Below are 12,983 nucleotides of genomic sequence, written 5' to 3'. Positions count from 1 at the left end.
ATGCAAGAGGATAAATACAAGTAAAATACAATATACCGTATTTATGTAAAAATATGAAATTTATTACAAGCTGTTTACTTTTGATGCCTTTTTGTCTTATTTCATATTGAATCAAATCATCCTCACTCAATGATACAAACGGTTTCCTAATTTACATTAATGAACTGTTATATAAACATGCAATTCTTCCTTATTATATAATAACATACATTATAATGTTAACATTAATCATATAAACGGTGTCTTTCTGTGGACAATCTTCAAGGAGACCAAACAAAACCATTTTCCCATAGAAAGACTAAACCTTTATCGATATATTCAGCAATAAAAGTGCAAACAAGTAAAAACATGGCTACTAAAGCCACAAGACGGCAATAATCAGTAGTATCAGTTGTATGTGAGGTAGAGGAAGCGTTAAAGCAGAGATAGTGGGGTAAGTACAGATGTTAATATCTTTTCTTAACAATTTTATTGAAGTGTACAAAGATAGCAAACACTGAACATAAGTATGATGTAATACATTAAGAATAATATGTAAGAAAACATAAATAAAACACATAAAGGGGTTCTAGGGTTTACTTCTATTCATTTCAGTGATAAGAGGTCATGACACAAATATATGGAAATCAGTTTATGAATCTGTTCTTCCGCAAAAAGAAAATCCAACGATGATAGTTAATATCTTTAGAATACAGGTCTTCTCTCTACTTGAAAAATGGTTGTCATAACAGCAGATGGTCGCTGTATCCATAGCAACGAGATGAAGCCGTTTGAGTGCCCTGCTATTAGCGAACGGAGCTGTCGGTGATTTTAAAGGCTCTCTGGGTGACATGTTGTGTGACCACTGACACACACTGGACGAATCTCTGCAGCTTTGTAGAAATGGGTTGCCACTGCAGAGCCCGTGTTTGTCTGCAAACTGGCTGCCGACGGAGAGTGGCAGGGGACAGAGACACACTGCGTTTCATCTGAACGCACCGAGGCCTCAGCATCTCTGCGCCGCCGCCACAGGGAGGCTGAGACGACCGACTGAGCTGTGCTCTGCAGTTTAAGAACTTTATCCCCTTTTAATCCACTTTGCCTTCTGCTACATGCAGGTGAGCAGAGTGTCAGATGGAGCAGGCTGCCACTGTCACACTGCTGCCAATTACTTACTCTGTGTGCTTTTTTCCCTTATAGACACTGAACTTTGAAGCTGGATTTCCTTTGTTGTTATTTTATATATATATATTCTTGATTGCTTATTGATAACTCTGATTATCTTTGCTCAGACATGGAGGAGCCGGATATACGACAACAGAAGCTGGACAACCAGGTAAAGAAGCAAGATACTCTGATGTTGTTTACATATAATGGCGCATGCTGAAGTTTCCTACAAGTGAATTGAATTTATGAACATGGTATTTTTCTATTAATGAGATTAATCATTATTCATTTATTTGTAAAAGGAGACCAAGCAACACATTTATACACAGACTTTACAGCTGAGCAGTGCCAAACAAATGTAGCCTACAACCGATTCTGCACAGTCCTTACAGAAAATACAATTTATATAAATGCCTTGCTTATTGTTTTTATGTTAGATTGACTTTGGCTGGATAAAACTGTATGAATTAATCTGAAATAAATTTCAGCATGTGTGTTTTTGAGTATTTCAAACCAGTGCAATAATTCTAATGCATGTCAAATAACTTTCAATCATAAAGTGATTCTTTGCAGTTTCTCTTTATCATTAACATATGTGACGTGGCAATTATAGTTCACAGTGGAGCGAAGGCCGGAGCTGGAGCAGTTTGAAGGGGTTTAAATAGAGACAGAGCTTTGCAAAAACATAGAGCTTCATTTAGTCCAATGACATCATGGCTGCTTGTGTCAGAACCACCTGCTGTTCAGAGCTACTATACTCCACCGTATGTCAGCTACTGGCTTATATCCTTTAGAGTGCCGTAATAATACCTTACACCAGAAAGCAGATAATCACTAATGCAAGTAGTAGCTGTGGTAACTTAATGTTATTCATCCTCAATTAACATTAGGACTAACAATGGTATTAAAAGAAACAAGGACGTCCCTGCATTATAAATCTAGCTTCCATGATCAGTTGTTTCTTTTACAGTTGTGAGACTGATATGAGTGTGTGCAATTTGGTGCATATGCAACAACAACAAAAATCCAGATCTAGTGAATTTAAAAGTGGGGACTGTTGGGCCTTGGCAGTATCTTCAAATACAATTAACTTTTCTATAGCTTATATCCAACACTTTAAACAAGTATGAGAAAAAATGCCCTGAAAGAGGAAATATCACACACTAAAAGTTTAACTGCACATTGTCTGTTCTGAAATCAAAGTTTTTTTAGAGAAAAATACATTTAAGATGTTGCTGTTGTGCTGAATGCAAAGAGATAAAATTACACAGTTTTCCTCGTGTGGAGACAAGAGTTTGAATGAAATCTACTATTCATTCTGCCACAGCGAACCCTTCTAATCAAAAAGCAGCAAAAGAAGAGGGCGGACTCTCAAATGGTGACGGCCAACTGGGACACTCGCAAAAAGAACCTAAAGCTCAAAGCCTCCCAATCTGATGAAACCCCTCTGTTGATCAGCCAATCCCTGAGCAACGCTTCACTGAGTGGTTGGTATTTAATTAATTTATCCAGCAGATCAATATCGGGCATTTTTTATAAATCACCGCTCAGTAATGTTCACTTTCTTTAACAATATTAAAGTGTTTTTTCTTTGTTTCTTTTTATCCTGTAGATCAAGTTGAGCATGCCCATGATAACCCAATGGATGTGATCACGTTGGGTGAATGCAACTTGACAGCCAGTGAGACGTTAGAGGAAACGCCTTCAGAGATGCCGGCTACTCCGCAAAAAATGAACTTGGAAACCGACAAAGAGTCTGAGCTGAAGTGTGAGGGGGAGAACGATGCCCAGGCGGAGGGAAAAAAGACAAAGAAGAAAGATGTGAAAAAAGAAAAAGCGAAACGAACTACAGGTACGTGATAACTTTGGCGCTCAGATGGTCGGGAAATGACATCAATTACTCAATGATTAATCTGCAAATCACTGCTATTTCCAGAGGTGGAACAGAACGACGAGAAGGAGAAAGAAAAGGACAAATACCACGAGAAAAAGGAGAAAAAAACAAAGACGAAGGACAAAGTGAAAGAATCTGAAGACTCGCAGAAGACAAACAGGACGAGCAAAGAACCAAAAAGTAACATCAGTGTTTGTGAATTTATCATTAAGACGTCAACAATGTCAAGGTTCTTAAAGACGAAAAACTTATTTTCACTCATTAAGATCTCATGTCTTTTGCAGAGACGCAGTTGCAGGAGGCCTCGACTCAAGAGGCAGAGTCTGTGGTGGACGAGGCAAAGCCGAAGAAGAAGAAATGTGATGAAAGTGACGATGAAGAGGACGACAGGTCAAACAGGCCGGTCCCTCAGTCGTCCAAGAGGAAAAAACAACTGGACACATGTGAGTCTGGCCCCATTGTTCTTGTGATCAACTGAACAGTAAAGTCGTGGTAAAGAACATCACTGCATGTTTGACCTCCACAGCCCGGTGCCAAATAAGTGACGAGAGGAGAGACGACGAAGTCCAGGAAAAGGAGAAAAAAGAGAAAAGGGAGAAAAAGACAAAGGAAACGGAGAAAACGACGCCGAGTCTGGCGTCGCTGAACTCCAACTACAGGGGGAGCTCATCTTCAGGCAGCGACTCGAATGAAAGAGTGAGTCGTTATTTGGGAGAAACTTTTTTTAGAGTATCATATTGTGTTTGTTTTGTGAAGTCATTGTTACTTTTTCTCATTTCAGTCAACCTCTCCAATGTCAGTGGAGGATCTGGAGAAGTTTGCGTTGCGTCCTGCTCCCAGAGACGTAACCATCCAGTGCAGGGTCACCAGGGACAGGAGGGGCATGGAGAAGGGCATTTACCCGACGTACTACCTCCACATGGAGAAGGAGGATGGAAAGAGGGTAAGTGCGCTCACACAATCCGAGCAAAATCATTGTGCATGTAGATTTGAGCGCTGATAATATGAGCATCCTGTCATTTCTCGATCAAACTTCCTTTCTGCTTCTTGCACAATTCGTTTTTCCCCCGCGCTGCCACCTCCAAGGTTTTTCTAATGGCGGGTAGAAAACGGAAGAAGTGTAAAACCTCCAACTACCTCATTTCCACGGATCCGACAAATCTGTCCAGAGACACAAACTGCTACATAGGAAAACTAAGGTATGATAATTGAATTTCTACCCTGTGAAAATATTCAGTTTGCGATGCTCATTTGTTCCTGGTTTAATCTCAAACAAATGGCCTCCCTTTGTGGCATCCTAGACAGAATTAAAAATACACCCTCAACAGGCCTAAAGTTTCTGTTCCCCTTGTCCCTGAGTAAACACAACCAAGACCCTGACCCCTAACTTTTCAATTTCAACATTTGTAACCAACATTCCTCATCATACTACACACAACTTTTCATTCTGGTAGGAAATTCATGCTGAAGTAAAGCATATGTACAGCAGCATTGAATGGAGAGAAAAGACAAGGGAACAAGGGAGGAGAACCTTCTTTAAATAAACTAGAATTGGAAACATATTCTTTTGACAGAAGTCATAATTTGATTTAGAAATGAATAGAGCCCGACCGATTTTGGTGGACCAGTTCAGATAGTAGGGTATTAGGATATTAAGATTTTAGGAATTATTATATTAAGATTTTAGGTGTTATTATATTATGCAGTAAAAGAAAATCCAGCACCGAGATGTTGGCCGATGCTAAATTTGGCATTGATTATCTGCCCCTTATAAAAAATAAATCTAATTGAGGTTTATTATTTTATGGATCTTACTTTAGCATAAATAATTATGAGTGAAAAGAAAACACAAATACAACCCAATTTTTAAAACTTGAATTTAGAAGATCTTTACATTTCTGCTTTGCTTATTCTGTAAAATAAAGGTTTTCACATCAGCAAATACAGATACTGATACTGATATGTCTATGAAAGGCTCATATGGGCTGATATTATTGGCCAAACGCTGGAGAAATAAATACACCCCAAAGCTTCTTATCTTTATCCAGCTTTCACCCCAGCATCATGTATCTTAAAGAACTAATAAGATCAGTCTGTCTACAGGTCCAATGTCCTGGGTACAAAGTTCACAGTCTATGACGGAGGAGAAAACCCAGAGAAAAAGCCTTTCATTAAAGAGAGTGAATCTGTGCGGGAAGAGCTGGCAGCAATTTGCTATGTGAGTCCTAATACACATCCCATGTTTAGGTTCCAAGGTCATATCCAAAATAATTTAACACACTTTGTTTATCGCGTTCCAGGAGACGAATGTGCTGGGTTTCAAGGGTCCAAGGAAAATGACAGTGATCATCCCCGGCATGCTCGTAAATGATGAACGAGTGTCCGTCTGTCCAAAGAATGTACGATAATAAAAAAAAAGATCCTAAACTTTTAAAAACCTGTGATGAAAGTTTGAACTACTTGTGATTTTTAATCTCCTCAGGAGCTCGACACTCTTCTGGGCTGCCACGCCAACGGCAACACGGACAAACTGGTCACGCTGGTGAACAAATCCCCGAGCTGGAAGGAAGAGACTCAGTCGTATGTGCTCAACTTCCATGGGCGTGTCACCCAGGCCTCAGTGAAAAACTTCCAGATCATCCACCCTGACAACGGTAAACGATGAGACTCACTTATCCTCTCTCTCTCTCCTCTGAACAACCAGGAGATGAACAGCTGTCTTTGTTTTCCATCTCCTTCCTCTCTGCTATCTCTCCCAGACGATTACATAGTGATGCAGTTTGGCCGTGTGGCCGAGGACGTCTTCTCCATGGACTACAGTTTCCCCGTGTGTGCCCTGCAAGCCTTTGCCATCACCCTGTCGTCGTTCGATGGCAAACTGGCCTGTGAGTGACCGGCGCTGGTGTGTGCCTCAAGAGCTCAACTAGATTCTCCATCTACGTAGAGTTCTACACTAAAACTTTACCCATCGTTTTCCCGCGGGATCACTTTTCACGTGTCCACCTTGTGTACAATAAATAAATAGACTTGGATTTCTGAGGAGAGCAGAATTATTTAACCACTCACTTTATATTGAAGTGGAGTAAGTTAGTACAAGTGAATTTAACAGTCTTTTTTATATTTGCGTAAAGGAGTCGTGCAATAAAATATTGAGGACAACTGTGTCAACACTACCAGTGAAACATTAAACGATAATGATTAATATGATAAGAAGTTTTGTCTCTGAGTTGTTATTTCTTAAAAACTCAAAGGTGGCTCAGTTCTGTGTGTTCCTCTGCTCAACTTATTGAATTTCAATATACATTCATATTCATGCGGCTGCAATTTTCATCAGATTTCTTTGAAACTAAAGTAACATATCTCGCTGTTTCCTATATCTTCAGATATTCACTGGTATCAGAGGAATCAGATGCAGATAAAGCTGCCAGCCGCATCAGGATGTTTGCTCTTGCACAATATAGAAACTTCACCACAAGTTCAAACTGGTTCACGCTGAGTGGGGTTCAGTTACAACTCATGAAAATAGGCCTCTGAGGTGAGCATTGTTAATAGATCTCAAGTGCACAGATATTTTTGATCTCAAAAACCCACTGAAACCTCTATTATCACATTGACAGGACCACCTACGTTTACTTCTTTCTTATATGTTTCTTTGCCCGGCCTCACAGTTACACACTGCACAAGTGAGGAAAAGTAATGCATCACGCTCTTGAACCACAAGTGAACAGTCTTGCAAATTGGACTTAAATGCGATTTGTGTTTTCTCCTAAAAAGACTGCAAAAAGCCTGAGCAACACCAAACTGACACGGTGCCAACTTCCTCTTTATCTGTCGCTGCATGACTTCATGCACTGATCGAACATCAGCGAGCATGCACGTTAGTGTGTTTACAGACTCTTTATCAACCAAATCACAAACCTCAGAGGAAGGCAAAGACTTAACTTTCAAACGCTTATCTTTGGATAGAATCACTGTAGCACTCTCCTGTTGGTACACAACACATTGCACAACCCACCTGTTGACTGCACAGTGAAGAGTTTATTCTAGTTTGAGGTTTCTCACCTGTGTATTTTTTAGACAACATGGAATCACTTGAAGAGCCATAAAGACATGTACATGCTTACTTACTAAAAGTATGTAAATCACACTCAATTTAATTCAAAGAGGAAACTCCTGGACTGGTGAAGCAAATTCTTTATTCCTAAAAACCTAATAATAATATATTTTTTTGTAATTGTTAACAATGTGATATTTTGGACACTTGAGTGTAATTGTTGTTTATGAATTTCAAATTAGTTTGACATTTATCAGACATATAATAAATAGAATAGGCCTAAACAGCAGATTTATTTTAGCTGAGGACGTATAGAACAGGAGCAGAGTGTGTTTGTCGCTATCGAGAAAGGAGTTTCCATTACAACCTTTCCTTCACCATTGCAAATGTGTATTTGCACGTGTTTTTGGTGTCTTACCAACCAATCCAAATGAATCCCACAACAGTGCTGATATGAATGTCTTCCAGCTTTGTGCCTGTTTGGTAAATACAAGTTCATGAAATGAATTTGCATGCACCTCAGTTTTATTATGACTCATCTACAGACTCGCACATTTCAGATGTATTGCAAGTGGTATTTAAAACGGGGTCAACTAATGGTGAAAGTGTTCTATTGCTTAACCACGTTTTATAAAAAGACACCAGAGACTGTTGTGCTGTGAGACTACTTTTGTGAAACTGCAGCCTTAACCCCACCTGTTCTTAAAAAAGCACATCCTCTATCACCAACATGAGAGTGATAGCTATCAGTGTAAGAAAAAAAAACTGTGGCTCTCTCAGTCGTCATTAAACACCAGAGCGTCCTGACAGGTCGACTCAGTTCAGACGTCTCAGGGCTGAGGTGATGTGATGGATCGGAGCTCGACATTGAGACTGAGGCTGATTCGGCTGAACGTGGTTCTGCTCGTGTCTGCCAGCATCATCTGTCTGCATGGAAATCCTATCGCAGGTGATTTCTCTTCCAATATTCTTTAAAATTTGAACATCTCTTTCGCTGACTCTGATTTTGAAGGACCTCAGCTATGGCATGGTATGGTTACATGACCTTGGACCTTCGGGAACAGGCTGACAAGCCTTCAAATTATGGGGAAAGTCTTTGTATTGATGTCCTTTTATCAGTATTTGTAACTAGTGAATTCATGGTGTATTCTAATGTGTAGAAAACTGAAACAATTTTTTATTCAAAGTTTAAAATCTTATAACAAACAAACAGTTTAAGTTAAGTAATGATAATAACAGTAATGCATCTTGGACTGGAAGGTGTAAAGTCATCTTCTGGAACAAAGTCGAACAGCAACAAAAATATACAAAGAAAAAGATTTAGCGGACGGTAAATGGACAGTGGTTATTGACCACCCAAGCACTTTACAATAAAAAGTAATATTATATAATAATATAAAAAACATAATCTAATAATAATAAAATTGAATTAATGCGATAAAATAATGTAAAGAAAACCTCAATCAAAAACCAGGCTAGTGCGTTGAAGCGGCTTCGAGCATAAACGCTAAAAGCTGCCTCACCGAAGGTTTTTGTTTTGCACTTTGGAACAACTAACTGGATCGGCCCCCGATCAGGATCCACACTAAAACTCGATGGGCCTTCCCGACCCACACCACATCCTTTGGTGGAAATCCATCCAGTAGTTGTTGAGCAATCTCACAAACAAACAAAGACAACAAACAACAAACATAGGGACAGGGGTGAAATCGTGTCGGTAGAGGTAACAAAAGTGGATATTCACCCGCTAAGGGAATACAAGTGGGCATTTTAAAATCTTGTCACTGACATCTAACACCTTAAGGAATTATTTATTAACCATGAATAAGTACAAAGTCTGCTTAGAAGTCATTTTGGGGTTATGACCTGTTCTCAAAGCGACACACTATAGGTAAAAATCATTTTTGGCGCCTGACAGACCAAATACAACACATGCTTCTATATTTACTTGTGTGCTTGTCTAATTACTTTGTAGGGGACCACGATCTTCACTGTGTGAACGATTACTTGTTCACCGTCAACTGCACCCTGAGCCTCAAACCATCAGAAAACACCTCTGGCAGCAACAGCTCCTACTGGCTCGATTTCACAGAAACATTTGAACCGTGAGTCACTTTCATTTTAAAATTTGTTTTTTTTTCAACTGAAACATAATAATGATAAATGACCATAAAGCAACACTGTGCAACTCCTTTACCTTAAAATATAAGCTTCAAAATGAGTTTGATAGTTCAATGAATTGTAACAGGGAGAATGGAGCTGCTTTTATTCCAACTCCTCACCCCTGACGTCTGTTCTTGCTCTTTATAACTTCGGGTACAATCTCCTTTGGACTGACTGTAGTCGCAGCTTCAACTGTCAGAATCAGGACCTGTGAGTTCAAGGGTGATGCTGAACTGTAGATCAGTTAAAAAGATATAGAAGTCAATAAAAAACAGTGTTTATCTCCAATATTCACTTTTAAATGATCAAAAATTCTACAGTTCTCCTCTGGTTCAGAAAGCCGGGGAATCATGGATGAGATCCAGTGTGTTTCACTGCAGTGAGTGGGACGACACAGTCAGAGATCCGGTCTGGCTTTTTATTTTTCTCTACATGACCAGTTCAGTGTTTCTTATTAATTATTTCACAAATTTATCCCCCTAATGAACCATTTTTTTTTACACTTCTAATAATAACATAAGAGTTCTCTAACTTGTGCAGCGCTATTTGTTGCGTGCTTCCGCGAGCTTGGCGCTATCATCCGTCCTATTTGAACTGTCCACGCAGAAAGTCAGAGCTCACACTTTCACCTGTAATGCAGTTCTGTCTCTCCTGCAAGAACTTATCTTCCACTCTTCAGCCTGTGGGCCCTGCGGGCGCGTGCCCTTCGTGGGCGTGCACCCCCCGTCCTGTTCCCCCATTGAGTCCAACAGAATTAATCCCCACGGGTTTCTGCAGAGGGCGCTGTTGCTCTGTAAAAGTTACATAGTGTGGCTTTAATTTAAATGAGACGAGGCTGTCTCTCGTTTCTGATTCTCCTCTCCTCCTCCTGCAGAAAGACGTTTCAGTGCATGCTGACAAACACTGACAGGGATTGTTTCTGCTCTGTTAAAACATCTGATCTGACGCCTGACAGCGAATATCCAGAGATGTTCACAGACACAGATACTTTTAAAATCTCACTCTGTCACAACCAGACTGATGGATCTAAAATGTGCGAGGAGCTGGATGGCGAATACACACCTCAAACCAACAGTAAGGACCACACGAATTTTGGCCTGTTGTCATATGCGTGTGTGTGTGTGTGGTGTGTGTGTGTGTGTGTGTGTTTTGGTGCATGATGTTTGTCTGTGACGTGTCCTCTCCACAGTTAAACCAAACGCACCGTGCGGCCTCACGTTCAGCAACAACTCAGGTCAACACCACTTCACCTGGAGCAGCACCTATGAGGAATATGAGCCTTACACGGGTCTGGTCAACAGCTTCAAGTATCAGCTTCATTATTTTAGAAGAGGAGACGAACATGACGACAATGAGGTAAACATAGAGAACAATGAATGGCTTCTTTCTTGGCAGATATAAGACGAATATTGTCAAATGTGAAATTATTATTGTAGAATTTTGTAGGATTCACATTTCTTACAATCAAATTATTGATTCAGTCATACGGTTTTACTCACTAATCCTCTCATGTTATTTGTGAGTAAAATGAATTAATCTCCAATTTTCAATAATCATAATAGCCTGTCACATCTGAAAAACAAAAGGTACAATGCAAGTAGTACAATCCAAAACAGAAAATATAACAAGATAAAATACTATAGTTTCAAGCGTACTAATAGTTTAGTATATGCTATACAATAAAGTATTAACAAGAGATTTAAAATAAGGTTGTAGGGCCCTGTGCATGACATTTATCTCCTTTCCATAGTTTAATAAGATCCTACCCGCTTCATCTTTTCTTGCAGGTGATCTCACGTGATATCTACACAGAAAGAACAAACTATTCTGTGAACGATCACGTGTTTGTGCTGGACTCAGAGTACACTGCCAGTGTACGGTCCAGTCCCAACATGGTTTTTTACCAAGGAGAGTGGAGCGACTGGTCCGATGAGGTTCACTGGAGGACGGGGTCGGCCATGAATGGTGAGTCCCATTGTCACCAACAAATCCTCTGCAAAGCACAGAGTATATTGTCTTTTTTTTTTTTTACCAGTGAGTTTCTTTGTTGCCATCATTTTGGAGGAAACCTGGTGAGAAAGCTGCATTTCCAATTTTGCTTTTCGAGTATTCTAACCTTTAAAATGTCTCTACGTGCATTTCAACCAACTACTTCCCCTCCTTTCCCTGTCTTACTGCAGATCTCCCCAGAAACACATTTATTACGGGGCTGGGGATGAAGGTGTTCATCACCTTATGTGTGCTGGTGCCACTCATCCTACTTATGTGCTATGCTCCTGTAAAGATGCAAGTCCCTCTTCAAGCTCCTCCTCCTCAAATCCTGAACCACAGTATAGCAAATGACACTTTCTGAGATCAATAAACTAAATATTATCTTTATATCCCTCATACTTACAGATGGAGGCAGAGTGCCTTCATCCCAACTCCAGCTCCCTATTTCCACACCCTGTACTCCAACTGTCAAGGAGATTTTAAGGTAAATTAAGCTTGCCATATGTAATAATAGTATTCATGTCATGAGATTGTGCTTAAAGGTGCAGTGTGTAGAATCTATTGACACCTAGTGGTGAAGTTGCATGTTGCAGCTGAATACCCCTCACCTCACACCCCCCTTCCTAACATGACAGAGAACCTGTGGAAGCCTTCAGTTGTCAGAAAAACTCAAAAGGTGTTTAGTCTGTAAAAAACATGGCCGCTTCCGTAGAGAGGATTCACTCCCGATGTAAATATAAAGTATTTGAATATAAAGGGTCCATTCTAGGATAAAGAAAACAATTCATACAATTTAGATGAAACACACTAGTAAAAACATCACTAGGATTGTTTCATATTCAATTTCTGCCAATAGATCCCTTTAGCCTAAATCTCACACACTGGACCTTTAACTATGATTTTAACTGCAGAGCTGGGTGATCACACAAGAAGGCACAGCAGACATGCTGAAAGCAGAGGCCATGCTCCAAATCGACACCCTGACCCCGTGTGCAGACGTCCCAGAGGACAAGCTTCAGCCCCACTTTCACCACCGGCTGATGGAGGGCAGCGTGTACAGTAACTTAATCAACCCAGAGTGTGATACCTCACACCTCGTCCCTTATGCTGTGAACACCATGGAGCCACTGTCAGCTCCAGGGAGTCTGACCCTCAGTTCTCAGCCGGGTAGCCCAGCTGAGGGGGACTCTGGGTGCTGGCTCTGCAGCGACTCCTCCCTGGAGAAGGACTCTCCTTGGTACTTTAGTAAATACTGCACCCTGAGCAGCCTCACGCAGACTAGTCCATTCACAGCAGAGCATCATGGGAGCTTGTCAACAAAATGTTCCTCACAGCAGATCATCAGCATGGATGCCACTGGGGAAACAGTGATTAGTGTGTATGAAGTAACTAGGGCAGGATAATAGTTAGAAATGTAGCTGTAAACAAGTTTAAACTCCAGACATGTAGAGCTTCGCAATACTGCAAACGGCTACTGTAAATGCTTTACAACTTTTCATAGTCCAGTGGTGAGAAGCCATTATGACGCTCAGCAAACTATAAGATGTTACAGCATTGTTAAATGTAAATGATATCAATGTATAACCTTTGTTACGCACTTGCAAAAATAAATAGCCGTCAGATTTGAGGGAAAAAAATATTTTAGACTAATTGTACATGAGTGAATATTTTGCTTTGATCCTACCTGCAGCGATCTTATTGTATTTTCCTCGTGTAATAAAGAAAATGCAAACA

At 40.2% G+C, this 12,983-nt stretch overlaps 2 protein-coding genes across 2 annotated transcripts; both read left to right on the top strand.

Annotated features, from left to right (window-relative positions):
- Positions 1 to 773: 773 nt before the first annotated feature.
- si:dkey-220f10.4 (tubby protein homolog) lies at positions 774 to 6,043 on the top strand. Its single transcript, XM_034571461.1, has 13 exons — positions 774 to 1,097; positions 1,272 to 1,315; positions 2,474 to 2,633; positions 2,759 to 2,998; positions 3,083 to 3,220; positions 3,325 to 3,483; positions 3,567 to 3,736; positions 3,822 to 3,983; positions 4,127 to 4,239; positions 5,144 to 5,258; positions 5,341 to 5,439; positions 5,523 to 5,694; positions 5,800 to 6,043. The coding sequence occupies exons 2-13, from the start codon at positions 1,274 to 1,276 to the stop codon at positions 5,931 to 5,933; spliced, it is 1,704 nt and encodes a 567-aa protein (XP_034427352.1). The 5' UTR covers positions 774 to 1,097; positions 1,272 to 1,273; the 3' UTR covers positions 5,934 to 6,043.
- Positions 6,044 to 7,764: 1,721 nt separating this feature from the next.
- Positions 7,765 to 12,878, top strand: LOC117752936 (interleukin-21 receptor). The gene is made up of 9 exons (XM_034570669.1): positions 7,765 to 8,043; positions 9,070 to 9,199; positions 10,132 to 10,331; positions 10,447 to 10,613; positions 11,045 to 11,222; positions 11,438 to 11,543; positions 11,655 to 11,733; positions 12,161 to 12,694; positions 12,730 to 12,878. The coding sequence occupies exons 1-8, from the start codon at positions 7,944 to 7,946 to the stop codon at positions 12,650 to 12,652; spliced, it is 1,452 nt and encodes a 483-aa protein (XP_034426560.1). The 5' UTR covers positions 7,765 to 7,943; the 3' UTR covers positions 12,653 to 12,694; positions 12,730 to 12,878.
- Positions 12,879 to 12,983: the final 105 nt, after the last annotated feature.

The sequence above is a fragment of the Hippoglossus hippoglossus genome, chromosome 19 (genome assembly GCF_009819705.1).
Source record: "Hippoglossus hippoglossus isolate fHipHip1 chromosome 19, fHipHip1.pri, whole genome shotgun sequence".
In the NCBI taxonomy this organism is placed as follows: domain Eukaryota; kingdom Metazoa; phylum Chordata; class Actinopteri; order Pleuronectiformes; family Pleuronectidae; genus Hippoglossus; species Hippoglossus hippoglossus.
Note: the sequence above shows the minus strand (reverse complement) of the source record. Positions and strands in the feature narration are given on the sequence as shown.

Bases quoted from the DNA above. Each gene is read 5' to 3' on its own strand.
- si:dkey-220f10.4 (XM_034571461.1), top strand. From the start codon at position 1,274: ATGGAGGAGCCGGATATACGACAACAGAAGCTGGACAACCAG. The intron at 2,634-2,758 runs GTTGGTATTTAA...TTTATCCTGTAG, and splicing joins GAGCAACGCTTCACTGAGTG to ATCAAGTTGAGCATGCCCAT. The intron at 4,240-5,143 runs GTATGATAATTG...GTCTGTCTACAG, and splicing joins TGCTACATAGGAAAACTAAG to GTCCAATGTCCTGGGTACAA.
- LOC117752936 (XM_034570669.1), top strand. From the start codon at position 7,944: ATGGATCGGAGCTCGACATTGAGACTGAGGCTGATTCGGCTGAACGTG. The intron at 8,044-9,069 runs GTGATTTCTCTT...ATTACTTTGTAG, and splicing joins GCATGGAAATCCTATCGCAG to GGGACCACGATCTTCACTGT. The intron at 11,544-11,654 runs GCAAGTCCCTCT...TCATACTTACAG, and splicing joins TGCTATGCTCCTGTAAAGAT to ATGGAGGCAGAGTGCCTTCA.